The 12,689-nt window shown below is 55.4% G+C and overlaps 1 protein-coding gene across 4 annotated transcripts in view; it reads left to right on the top strand.

Annotated features, from left to right (window-relative positions):
* The first annotated feature begins 649 nt into the window (after positions 1-649).
* Positions 650-12,689, top strand: part of SEMA7A (semaphorin 7A (JohnMiltonHagen blood group)) — a 31,965-nt gene continuing 19,925 nt past the window's right edge. For 2 of the 4 annotated variants that reach the window (XM_082617327.1, XM_082617330.1), the window contains exons 1-2: positions 650-773; positions 9,284-9,489. In XM_082617327.1, coding sequence (XP_082473453.1) covers positions 9,321-9,489 — 169 coding nt within the window. In that variant the 5' untranslated portion in view covers positions 650-773; positions 9,284-9,320. Of the gene's footprint in view, positions 774-853; positions 871-6,272; positions 6,327-9,283; positions 9,490-12,689 lie in introns of those variants that run through there. The other 2 variants (XM_082617328.1, XM_082617329.1) reach the window with 2 other exon arrangements.

Here is a 12,689-nt window from a genome sequence, read left to right as displayed (position 1 = left end):
GGTGCCTCAGTGGACTGCCTGGAACCCAGCTGCCTCTTCGTGGTCGGGAGCAAAGACCAGGAAGTGCTGTCTTTGAACCTGATGTCTCTGGTTTGTGATGGAAACAAAGGCCAGTTCCATCCTCACAGGCCTGCCGTGGTCAAATGGGGCTGACACAGCCCTTCCCGTCCCCGCGATACAGCCTGCCTAGAGCTGATTTCCATTCTGTGGCAACTTGCAGCCTGCCCCCAGGGACTGTGCTGGAGCTCCTTAACTCCCCCGGCCCATTATGCTGCGAAACTCTTGGGTAACCTTGCCCTGTCCCTGGAACTGACTCCCAAATACCAAATATACTGTTTCCCAGAATTGAACTGTCCCCACGATTTCCCTTTCCCTTCTTTGTCAGCTCTTTCCTCCAGGGTCTTGGCATGTTGGCTTTGCTTCCTGTAGCCATGTTTTAAATAATATATGTTGAGTCTGGTAAGTTTCTCCACCGAGCCTGGGGCTTTCCATGGGCCAAGGACTCCTTCCTTGCCATTGTCTGCTTTACCCTTTGAACAAACATTCATTCAGTCTCTGCCCTGTGCCTGGTAAACATGACAAGGTCCTCGCTGTCACAGAGCCGTGCCATTGGGAAGACAGACCAACAGATGTTTACACTAAAGCCTGATGAGAGTGGGCCAGGCTGGTCCTGTGGGCTTGGAGCTCATAGGAAGGGGTGCTCCCTTGGGTTAGGGTGGGGCTGTGTGTGAGGGAGAGCTGCTTGGAGAAGGTGGCATCTGACAGACCAGCAGGTGAGGAGGAATTGGGCAGGGAGGTGTACGTGCAGAGTGGGCTGGGAGCGGAGAGGACACAGCTCCTGGAGCCCTGTGTATGAGGGTGGACTTCAAGGTAGGCAGAGGCTAGACCACTTTCAGCTATGCAAGGAGTTTGGACTTATCCTAAGGACAGTGGGAAGTCACAGGAGAATTTGAATCGGGAGAGAGTCAGGGTTGCATCTTAGAAAGGCAGCTGGCTGCTGTGTGTGAAGAGATGGGGAGTGGGACGAGCTTGAGGAGGGGAGAACAGCGAGGAAGCTGTGATCCTCTTAGAACTGACAGTGTGTGACGGGCAGTGTGGCAGCTGGGGAGGAGAGGAGTGGCGGGGGGTGGGGAGACTTCAGGAGTTAGTGTTGATAGCACATCTTGGGAAAGGTGAGTGTGTTATGATTAGCTCCACTTATCCGATGGAGACACCAAGGATGAGAGGTGAGATCATCTGTGCACAGTCTCATGGTGGGGCAGTGGGCAAATCGGCCTTGGAAACTCACGTCTGTCTTACTCCAGAGGCGGCACCCTTCCCGCTGCTGCCTGTGGCTTCTGAGTGTGGAGAAGTGGGAGTCGGTGTGTGGGTCTCGTCAGGCTGAGGAGCTTGGGCTTCATCCTGAAGGCAAAGAGCACCCCTTGGATGGCTCTAGGCAGGGCAGTGGAGGACCAGACTCGTGTGTGAGAGAATCTGACAGCTGCGTGGAGGCTGGATTTGTGGGAAGTGAGATTGGGAGTGGGAGACCAGCTAGGGGGCCCATTGCCTCCGGATGGGACACAGTGGGGGTCTCAACTAGAGCTGCAGTGGGGGAGCTGGGAGGAGGAGAGGGAGGTGAGATGTGAAGGACTCGATCTGGCGGGCAGGCAGGATGTGAGTGGGTAGATGGTGGTGCAGCAAGAATGAGGGAGTGGGGTTGGGATCTGGAGTGCAAGACCAGTTTTGGAGATACTGAGCTTGAGGTGCCATGGGACGGCCGGGTGGGGATGTCTTATAGACAGGTGGAAGTTTCTAGGCTGGAGATAATTATCAGGAAGTTTCAGGTTGAAGGCCGGGCCTGTGTCAAGTGCAAAGGGAATCCAACTTTCCGGGGAAAGGTAGAGGGAAAGGGATGCCCACTAAGGAGTTAGACTTTCTAGGAGATAGTGCCTGATGGGCATGGGCGTGGAAGGGGGAGATGTGCTGCCTCTGGGAAGGCGAGAGCAGAGGTCATCAGAGCTGGCGGAGTGCAGAGAACTGGACAGCGGGGCATGGTCAGTGGTGTGGAATGCCACAGAGAAACATCGTAACCCAGGGGCTGACCTTTGACTTCACTCCTTTAGCCATGGTGACCTTGGGGATGTATCACAGAGCTCAGTTGCAGGGGTTGAGGCCTTGAATAGGTGGGGGCAGTGGAGGCAGGGGGGGCAGAGAACTCTGGCGTACCTTTCCAGTGAGAGGGTAGTTGGAGGGGAGATGGGATTGAGAGTGAGCTTTTGCAGTTCAGCAGAGGTGAAGCTGGAATTGATCACAAGAACTTTTCTAGGAAGCTAAGGGGAAAAAAAAGGAAGAGACCCCAAAATAGAATATGCAAATATGCAGAGATGGGTGAGTTTTCTGAACAGATCCCTTCTCCTGATATAACTCAAATTTGGCTGGGCTGGCATGGGCTGGGCTGGCACAGCTTGCTGGGCACATGGGCCCTGGTTCTGCTCCTTGCCTCAGCCCCATATGGCCTGGGCCCCCGACCAAGCTCTGAGTCCTCCCCTGAGGTGGCCTCTTGTTGCCTCTGCCACAGACTTTGGCAGTGAATGTTTGGTGGGCGTGGGGGGTGGTATTTAGGCTTCCCTCTATCTGCTTACCCAGCCTCTGCAAACCCCCTCTGGCCCTGGGCTGGGGTCGGGTCAGCTTGGCTGTGCCCCTGGTTTCCCTGGGCTCAGCTGCGTTTGGCTCCTGTAGCCTCTGCAGTTGCTGGTAACAGAATTCGGCCTCCTCTATGCTTGAAATGCTTTTGCAGAGACCCAGGCACTGCCCTATTCTACCTTGGCAAAAGCGGCTCACAGCAATGCAGTGCAGTGGTGCTCACTTACCAAGCACCCTCTCTGTGCCAGTCATTGAGCTAGGCATCAATATGCCATCTCAGTTGATCCTCATAACAACCCTGAAAAGTAGACATTATTATCCCCATTTACAGATGAGTGCTTCCTGTTAACCGGACGTGACTGTGCTGGGAAACTGGTCTTTCTAGGACTTGGGTGGGATTGTATCAGCACGATTCCATCAGTGCACCCACCTGGGACCTTGCCTGTCTGGCAGGCCGGAAGCTACTCAGGGACTGAGGGTCTGTTCACCACTCATCCTTCCTGGAAGTGGCAGCTTAAGTCCTGGAGGAAAATCAGGCTTCTAAGTCAGACTGACTGAGCTGTAGGTCTCTTTTCCACAGAGAACCTAACCTCTTGGAGCCTCAGTTGTGTCCTGTTTGATATTTTCCCTCAATTTATATAAGTGGATGTTGACAACGTGTATATCTGAGATGCCAAGGCACTCAGAGCTGGACTGGTGAATGTTCTAGATGACCAAAAGAGTCAGGATCCTGACAATTAGGCATCCCTAGCAAGAGGGACAGGAACAGGGACACTGAGGTCCTGTGGTGGGGACTAGAAAACCATTTGCTCTTCTGCAGGATGGGGTCTCATTTCTTCCCCTCTTGAACCCAGATTCAGACTCAGTCTTTCTCAGCCAGTATCTCAGAAAGCCACTGCTGATAGATGGGAATGGCTCAAGAATGACCCTAGGCTAAGATCAACAGGATTTAACAGCCTGGTGTCTCAGCCCAAGGAGGCAGTTCCTTTGGAGGGGCTGTAATAGGAGCAAAGAAGTCTCTCCAGCCCTTTACTCCTCCACCTCTCTTCTAAGTGCTGTGTTCTGATCTGACACCGACCTTTGAAGGAGATGGTCACAAACCAGACCGCCTAGCACCTAGGACAGTCTCAGTAGAAGTTTGTTAAATGACTGGCTGATGATGTCCTAGGAACCAACCAGGATTAGAGAGACCAAGCAAAGCCCCACAAGGGACCTAGTTGGAACTGGGGTTATTTACCCTGAAAAAGAAGTAGATTTAGAAGGACATGAGCTCTGTGTTGAAATCCCTGAAGGGCTCTATTCCAGGAAGAGGGATTAGACGTGGTCTGTGTAGCCTTGGAGGACAGATTTAGGACCGATGGGTAGAAGTCTTCCACTGGGGAAGAAGACTTTGTGTCAGAGCTAAACAAGAGGGGCAAGGCTGCCTTGGGGGTAAGCTCATCGCCACCGGAGGTATGTAAGCAGAGGCTACATGACGTCCAAAAGGGCTGTTTGAGGGGCTCCCAGGTTGGACTAAATGACCTCTGAGAGTTACTTCTGACCCCAGGAATTGGGATTCTTGGATCACGGTATCCATGAAAGAAAGTGAACTGTTTGTGGGAAACCACATGTCTGCATGCATTTCTTTTCCTCACTCAGGTGGCCCCAGCAGGCCCAAGGATCACATCAGAATTGGGTGGGTCCTGTGACGCCTTCCATCCTCCAGAGATTTAAAAGCATGTTTATTTCAGCCTACAAACAAGAAGGAAATGCAGAAGATAGAATGAGAAAGCTTTGTCTACTCTGGTCCAGATAGGAGATAGAAGAACTGCTGATTTAGCTCCTTTTTCTCATTTTGTAAACAAAGAAATGGAGGCCTGGCCCGGGGTAGGGTCTTGCTTAACTTGGGTCAGTGGTCAAGCTGGGGCTTGATGTTTGGCCTCCCAGCCATGTCTGGTCAGGAGACTTCATTAGTCTTGATGGGTTCCGCATGACTCCCACAAGATCCTCCTCTGCCTCAGGCCTTGGGCACTGAGAATGGAGGCTCAGAGATGGATTTTGAGGGGGATGGGCAGAAGAGGGAATAGGGTGGAGTGGAGGGAGGAGTTTGTCTCCAGAGAGGCTTGGGAGTATATAGAGTTGACCCTTGAACAAGCGGGGTTAGTGGTGCTGACCCTCTGTGCAGTCGAAAGTCCACGTATAACTTACAGTCTGCCCTCGGAAACTGCTGTTCTGCATATGAGGACTCAACTGACCGGGCATAGGACTGTGTAGCACTGTAGTTTCTATTTAAAAAAAAAATCCACGTGTAAATGGACCCACGCAGTTCAAACCCATGTTGTTCAAGGGTCAACTGTGTTACCTACAAACTTGGTCTCTGCTAAGACTCTGTTCTTAAGTGGCCACCAGGTGGCACTCCTGCCACAAGCCCAGTGCCACATGGGCAGAGTTTTGGGGCTAAGGATGCCGGGCTGCCCTTGGAAGCCATGGGAGAACTTACCATGTTTTGGAGTGAGCTGAGTGCCCTGACAGAAGGAGAAAAGGTGTCTCTTCTGCCAGTCTCCTGTTCATCACTGAATATCCCCCTGTGGATTTTTACTTTTTGTCTCTCAACTTGGCTGGCCAGACTCCGACCGTAGCAGTTTAAGGTAGGGCCAGTCAAATAAAAATGCATCTAGAATGACTAGGACAGAGAACAGAGATCCAGGAATGGGATGCTGCTGTGAAGTATTGACCCTCAGAGCTAAGAAAGGTGGTGGCAATTCTGAGAAGTTCTTCATTTAGGGTGGCTCTGAGCTGGCCTAGAAGGAAGAGGCAGCCTTGGGTAGGAGGGGAGGGGCAGGCACTTGAGGGGACATCCTGTCAGAGGTTTAGGGGTCGGCAGACCACTGAGGGAAGGGTGAGATGTGGTATTAGCGTCTGTATGAGCCGAGGAGGTTTACTCTGCGTGCCTCGCTTGGTCCAGCCCTGAGCCCTGACACGGTCTTTCAAGAGTTGGGTCAAGTCCAGTGGTAGCTGAGGCTATTATGACCATGCCTGTGCCTGAGAGACAGTCAGGGGCCTACACACCATGAGCACACAGTAAGTTGGAATTCCCAGATGTGGCCTACATGACCATCAATATCTTAATTTTGAATTATTTGCAAATATTTTTAAATTGGGAGTTTCAATAAAAACTCATTTTTAGCTTATCTTGAAAAATCAGCTGTCTGTCATACTGAGTGTACTTTCCCATGGCCCCCAGGGCTGGAGCTGTCTACAGCTGCCCTGTAGACAGATCACCCTGGTCTCTCTGCCCCTGCAATGGGTGGTGGTGGTGATGGGGGCACAGGAAGAGTTGGCTATTATTAGTAGCTGCAGGTCCTGGGTGGGCACCAAGCTCTGAGGCTTCATGAAGGGGCTGTCATGGGCTTGGGCTCCTTATACCTCCCGGGGCTCCTTATAACTCCCACTCCTAACAAGGCCTCTTGTTAGGGGTGGGTCACTCCTTTGAAGACCAGGTGTAGCCATGGGATCAGGGCTGAGGAGGGGTCAGAGGAAGCCTGGAGTGTGAGGAATGCTCTGAGTATGGCCCTAAAAGGCCTTACTTGGAAGGCTGGAGAAGGCTTCCAGGGCCTCTTGCGGCTTTGGGACCTCAGGTCTATGTGTGTCCATTTCTCTGACTCCCCAAGGGGCTTCTTGGATTTGGCTGTGCCTCCATTGCCCACAGGGAAGACCTCTACAAGGTAGGTTTCTCCTAGATAGAAGCCCCCGTATCATTTCTTTCTCACAGCCTCCTCCCCCTATTCCCCCCATGTGGAGTGGCAGGGAAGGGGAAGGCAGGAATGTGCCTCCCCCTCAGACCTGTCAGCATCCACATCTGTTGCTTCCTCTGCTGATCCATTTCCCATCATTGACTCTGAGTGTGGAGTGTGCCCCTGTCCTTGGTTCAGGCCCAAAAGCCAGCCTTGGGCCCCAGTGAAGAAGGCAGGCTCCTGTCACCACCTACACCATTCTGGTTTGATTTCCCCATGCTACCTGAGGCAGGCAAGTCCACGCCAAACACTGGCCCTGTGCTCTCCCCACCCTGGGTACCCGTTCTCCTTCATGCCCTTACTCTAGCTGCACTCTTCTGCTATAGAGTTACTGTCCCAAATCACTTTCACGGGCTCGCTTCTCACCTCCCCTGGCTGCCTGTAGCCAACCAGGAGTGGGCTGCCATCTGGTGCTGGCCCTTTGCCCTTAGATTGGCTGGCTCGGGGTGTCCATTGGGGTGAAGCAGGTGCTGAGATGAGCATGGAGGAGCCCAGCCAGAGGCCCTCCCTGTAACATGAAGTGGGACAGTCTTCAGCACTACCCCCTCACTCCCACCCCAGCCTGGAAAAAAATTCCCTGGCACCTGCCCCAGTTTCCATCTACTGCCCTGTTTCTTGGGAGGCTGAGCCCAGCCCCTGACCTGCCCTCCTGTTCAGCACCTGGTAACCTGGGCCCCTGTCTGGATCTTTCTGAGGATCGTTTGGATCCAGCCACACACAGGAGGCAGTAGCGGAAGGGTGCGATGCATTGAGAGCATTATGATATAGAAGATAAGGGTGTGGGCCCCAGAGAGACTGCCTGGGCTTCAATCCCAGCCCTTCACTAACGAGCTGTGTGACCTTGGGCACATCTCATCCCCTCTCTGTACCTTGGTTTCCATATTTGCAAAAGGAGCCAAATAATAGCACCTACCTCTTAAGCTTGCGAAGATGAAATGAATTAAAACAAAGCTATGAAACGTTCACGGCACATAGTAACCTCAGCATTAGCTATTGCTATTGGAGTCAGAAAACCCAGGTTCCCACCTTGGCTCCATCAGCTGAGCTTGGGGAGATCTCTCTCCCTCCCTGTGCCTCAGTTTCCTTCTCTAATATAGGGATGTGCTCTCTCGCTCACTAAGGGAGAGAATGAAGGATTGGCAGGGAGAATGTAGGTGGAAGTGGGTTGTGTGTTGTGAGTTGCTGTGCACGTGGGCAGTGTTATCATCAATTCTGAATTCTCAGTTCTTAAAGGCAGGGCAGGCAATTTCTTAATTTGCTTACCTTTGCAGAGAGGGCGGACACTGGGGATCATAAAGCTCAGCAGATGAGGCCCTGGGCTGGAAACAGAGTGTCAGTCTTGGAGGCCAGCCTGGGCCAGGATGTGCTGCTGGCTTCAGGGCCACAGGCTTGGGTATAGGACTGGGGAGGGGCCGTTCGACTGTCCACAGCCTCCCTCTCTTTGTGGCAGTGTACCTCTGGGCATCATGAAGCTGTTGGCCCTACCCAGCAGTCCAGGAACCTAGTCCTGCACTATCTCTGGGGGCATCCTGATTTCACCTTTTGGCTTGTTGGGGTATCTTAGGAGCACTTAGGGAAGAAAGAGGGGATAACTGGAAACAAAATATGGAATGGTAAGGCAGAACTTCCCGGTGATAACCTTTTCTTGGCTGTGGAGCTGGGCAAAGGGCTGGAGCTGGGGCTGGGGCCAGGGCAGCCTGTTCCCTGTCTTCGGTGGTGTCTGCAGTATGTGAATCGAGTCCAGCTAGGTGTGTGTGTCTTGGAGGTCCCAATGCACCTCTGCTCCTTCCTCCTCACCCTGTCCTCTCCGTGCAGTCCACCTGGGGATAGACATCCAGTAAGCACTGGATAAGTGGATTTCCCATCCATGGTTACCTTGGGCCAAAACAGAGATGGAGGGTCTGGACCCTCTCTGATTTGAGGGAGGGGAGACTTCTTTACAAAAGGCAAACACGTGGCTCTGAAAAGATGAGCTGACAGCAGAGCTTCCCGGGGCTGTTCAGATGACTGCAGAGGGACTGGGTCGGACCCTGCCCGGGGGTCACCACCAGGTCATCAGGTTGCCTGCACAGCTGAGCCCTATGCATCTTGTGGGCAGAGATCCCTTAAAGCTGGTCTGATTCTGCCTCCCCAACAGTGAGTCCTGGGCATGCAGGATGCTCCCCTCTCTTTCTACTTGGGGAAGGGGACTTCTTAATTATATCCCCCTCCACTCACATGGAAATGAGTTTGGATTTTCTGAGCATACACCAGCTGGCTGGGGGGGAGGCAGCCCAGAAGGCTGCTGCTGGCTGGGGAAGGGAGGAGAAAGGAGGGGAGGGAGGCAGGCCAAGATGAAAATTCCGTGTTCTCACAGCAGAGCAAGGATGGGGCTCTGAGTGCTCCCCACAGGTTATTGACCCTATGCCTGAAACCCACCACCCCCTCCTTAGGGAAAAGCATCTTGCTCCTGCTTATAGGCTCAGAGGAGCTGTTATCCACTCAGGCCAGTCCATCCTCTGAGCACTACAGCCTTCAGGGTCCAAACACTCAACTGACCATTAGCGAGGTTGTGCCCTCAGGAGAGGTCCTCCCTGACTTCTAGGCCAATCCCTTTATGGGGTGGGGGGAGTGAATCTAAGGCCCTGAGAGGGGACAGGACCTGGAGCCGATCACAGGAGACCACAAGTCTGCCTTGCTTCCCGCCCACCCGGGTTCTCCCCGTGGAGTTGCCCAGGAAGAGGTGGTGAAGGTTCCCCGGGCGGCGGTCACTGCGCCCCCCTTGGCCAGCCGGGAGACGAGAAAGGCTGCGAGGGGCGGGGGAGGGGAGGGGGAGGGGAGGGGTGGGGTCAGGCGTTTGACTCCGCCTCCTCGCGCTTGCTTCTGCCTGCTGTCGGGCGCTGGCTCAGTCTCTGCTGCTCTCCGCTGTCGCTCCCGGGCCTCGGGATGACACCGCCTCCGCCCGGATGCGCCTCCCTCGGCGCCCCGCGCGCCCGCGTTCCCAGTCCGCTGGCTCGGTCCGGGCTCCCGCTGCGGCTGCTGCTGCTGCTCTGGACGGCCGCCGCCTCCCAAGGCCACCCGAGGAACGGACCCCGCATCTCCGCTGTCTGGAAAGGTAGGTGGCGCCGCGCGAGCGGCGGGGCGCGGGATCCGATGCCGCGCGGCGCGGGTGCGGAGTGTGCGGCACCGGAGGGAGTGCGTGCGCGCGGCTCTGCGGGTCCTGGGCTGTCCCCGCCGGTAGCGTGTGGGTCTGGGTGAGTGTGTGAATGTGCGCGCTGCTACACTGGAGCGGGCAGTAACGCTGCGGCGAGAGAGCCGCGGGGGCTGGAGACCCGGCTAAGTCACTCCAAGTCCACCCGCAGCTGGGAGCCGCAGCGCCCGGGCGCAGGGGGGAGGGAGAGGGCCCCTCTCTCGGCCCCGAGGCGCTCCTGATCCTCCAGCGGTGGGGCCTCTGTGCGGGATCCTTTCTCCCGCCGGGACCCCCACCCAGCTCCTCTCTTCCTGAGCTGCGGGCTCCGCTGTTGCGCGGGGCGCAGGCTGGGCCGGCAAGGGGGGCGCGGACCCTTTGCCGCCGCCGCCGCCGCGCTCCGGCTGCGGGAACAAAGACCCCGCTGCCTGCCCCCCGCCCCCGCCCCGGCCCCGAGCGCAGGCCGGGTAAAGGGGGTGGGCACCCAGTGGTGAGCCGGGACGTGGTGCGGTGCGGAGGCTTCAGGCACCGGGGCGCTGCCTCTGCAGTGCCGGGACCGGCCGCTCCCTCCTTGTCCGCACGTGGCAGTTGTCACCAGGAATCGGGCCAGCGTGGGGGGCAGTGCCCGTTGGGTGGGGCGCGGCCATTGGGACCCCCAGGCAGAGGATCTGGGGAAGGGTTGCAGCTTTTAGGCCCTGGTGGTTATGTGAACTTGGGGGACCGGAGTCTCCCCCAGGGGCGCCTCAGTTTAGACCACACTGTACGATGGGTCAGAAAGCCGGCTGGGTGGGTTTTGAGGTTTTCCTGCCGCGAGGGGATGAGCTCCCCTCCCCTGCAATGCACACATATGCTTCCCCACCTCCAGGCTGACTGTGCTCTGTCCCCAAATTTGGCGGCGCTGGGCCCCCCTGTGGTGGTGGTGGCCTTGCAGTGGGGGGTGGGGGGATCTGGCCCCTCCGGGAGCCCTTTGATGCCTGAGGCGGTTTGCAGGGATTGCCAGAGCCTGAGCATTATCTGGGGCAGGTATTCTTAGCAGAGAGAGAAGAAAAAAAAAAAAAAAAACTGCTCAAAAAGCGAGTGGCCCGAACTGCAGCTGCAGTGGAGGGGATGTGACTTGCCCAAGGTCACTCTGAATTGTGTGAGCTCACAGTGCAGTCAGGGGGCTCTGATCTGACACAGGACCAGTGCTTGTTCTGGGTTAGGAAGTGGAGAAAGATTTAGGCAATTTTTTGGCCATGAAGAGGGTACTCTGGGGGCCAGCTCTGCTACCCAGCCAGAGAGGTATTCCTGGTGGAAGTGGAGCAGGGCATCTGGACCTCTGGCCATCTATCTACTCATGGTGGACACCTACACACCCCTCAGTCATATTAGCTCCAGTCTGAGCTTCCTCTGCCTTCCCAGCGTCTTTGCCTTGCCTCAGTCCCCTTAGCTGTCTTGGACAGCACGGCATTTGTACACTCTGAAGCGGATGAATGGCCACATCTGAGTGTTCTGGAATCTCCCTCTGCGCCAAACCTTTGCATTTGGCTCTGCTTGTCCACATCCCCCATCTTCCCAAGATACCCTTCCACACACATACTTAATGCACACCCACCTCTTAGTACCTAATGCTGCCTCCCCATCTCGGGCACTTAGTTCCCACCCTGAGGCTATTTAAAACTGCTTTCTGTCCTCTTACCCACTTTCTAAAGTGCTCTCTCCCCTGCACACAGTTCACTATTGTAGCCACACTGGCCATGCCTTCTGCTTGGTAATGCACTATTGACCCCCACTGGGGTCTGCCAGCCCCTCACCTATCTTGTCCAAGAGCCGTCTGTGGTCTTCTTCACCAGTGCCAGGCACCCCACTGGCCAGACAGACCCTGCCACCCACCTGTCCCCCAGGACCACCAGCTGGTAATGGTATGCCTAGCTGACAGCTGCCTCCTAGTTCCTGTGGAGTGACACATGGCAGTCGGACGGGAATGGGCTTGGGCGGGGCAAACGAAGGAGTAGGGTGAGAGGAGGACCCTTGCTGTAGGCCTAGGTCACTGTATACCAGTGGGTTGAGGGGATGCGGATGGTGGCCTCCAAGAATGACTAGATCAAGGAAAATGGTGGTTCTGGAGCTGCTTCTCCATGAGGCCTAGACAGGGCTTTTAGTTATAAGACAGGACAGGTGTGGGGACTGGAATGGGTATGGAGGGATCTTCTCCATCATTTATTTTCTGCTGCTTGGACCTATAAGTTCTAGGGAAAGATTAGATAAGGGAGTTCTGGGAGGGTCCCAGCCTACTCTTCTCAGGGCGGTTGATGCCTCTCTAGCCTGATGAAGGCCTGGCCCAGAACAGCTCTGGACAGAGAGAGGGATGTGCTGGTACTGACCTGACAGGTACCCTTGAGCTCTGTACCTGTTTCTGACCCTCAGAGCTTGCCAGGGCTCTGGAGGGTTATCCCCCAAGGGCTGTCACTGACACATGGCTCAGTCAAGGATGTGACTTTGTGGGCCTGACCTCCCTGCAGCAAAGACTGGAGGCGGGTGGTTTGCAGGTAAGGGCAGGAGGTTGGCATGCTTGTGTAAGCTGTATACCCCTCTCCCATTCCATCCCTGGTTGGAGGAGATGGAGAAACCCAGGAAGGCCCTGACCTTCAAGGTCAGAGGTGAGCCAGCTTGTCCACAGCAAGAAACAGAGCCCAGTCTCCACTTATCCAGCTGGTTCTGGCCTCACCTTGTCCAGTTAAACAATAGGATGCTATTGTTGACTTGGTGGCTGCTGGGGGAGCCATTATGGGGCCACTCCGCAGGGCAGGGGGTTGTTGTCACCTCCTCTAGGGGATGAGGTCATAGCTGGGGCTCTCCAGGCATCACCATTTCCAGTGGAAATCCTTGCCCCCTTGGGAACTTACATGTATTCATCACCTTCAAGGTGAACTCCCTCTGCAGAACAGGGTGGCGGGGTGGGGGAGCAATTCCCAGGAGGAGGGGGGTTTTCTAAGCTGGGAGAGATAGGAGAGATGCTTGGTGATGTCACCAGGAGTTTCCTGCCAGGCTCTGTGGCCCCTCTGTCCTGAATAGTGAAGATTCTAAGAGCAGGCTGGGGTGAGGTAGATGCTGGCACAGGCCCAGGATGACCACGGTGTGGAGGAAAG

This window comes from Mesoplodon mirus (assembly GCF_964341445.2).
Source record: "Mesoplodon mirus genome assembly, chromosome: 4".
NCBI lineage: Eukaryota > Metazoa > Chordata > Mammalia > Artiodactyla > Ziphiidae > Mesoplodon > Mesoplodon mirus.
Note: the sequence above shows the minus strand (reverse complement) of the source record. Positions and strands in the feature narration are given on the sequence as shown.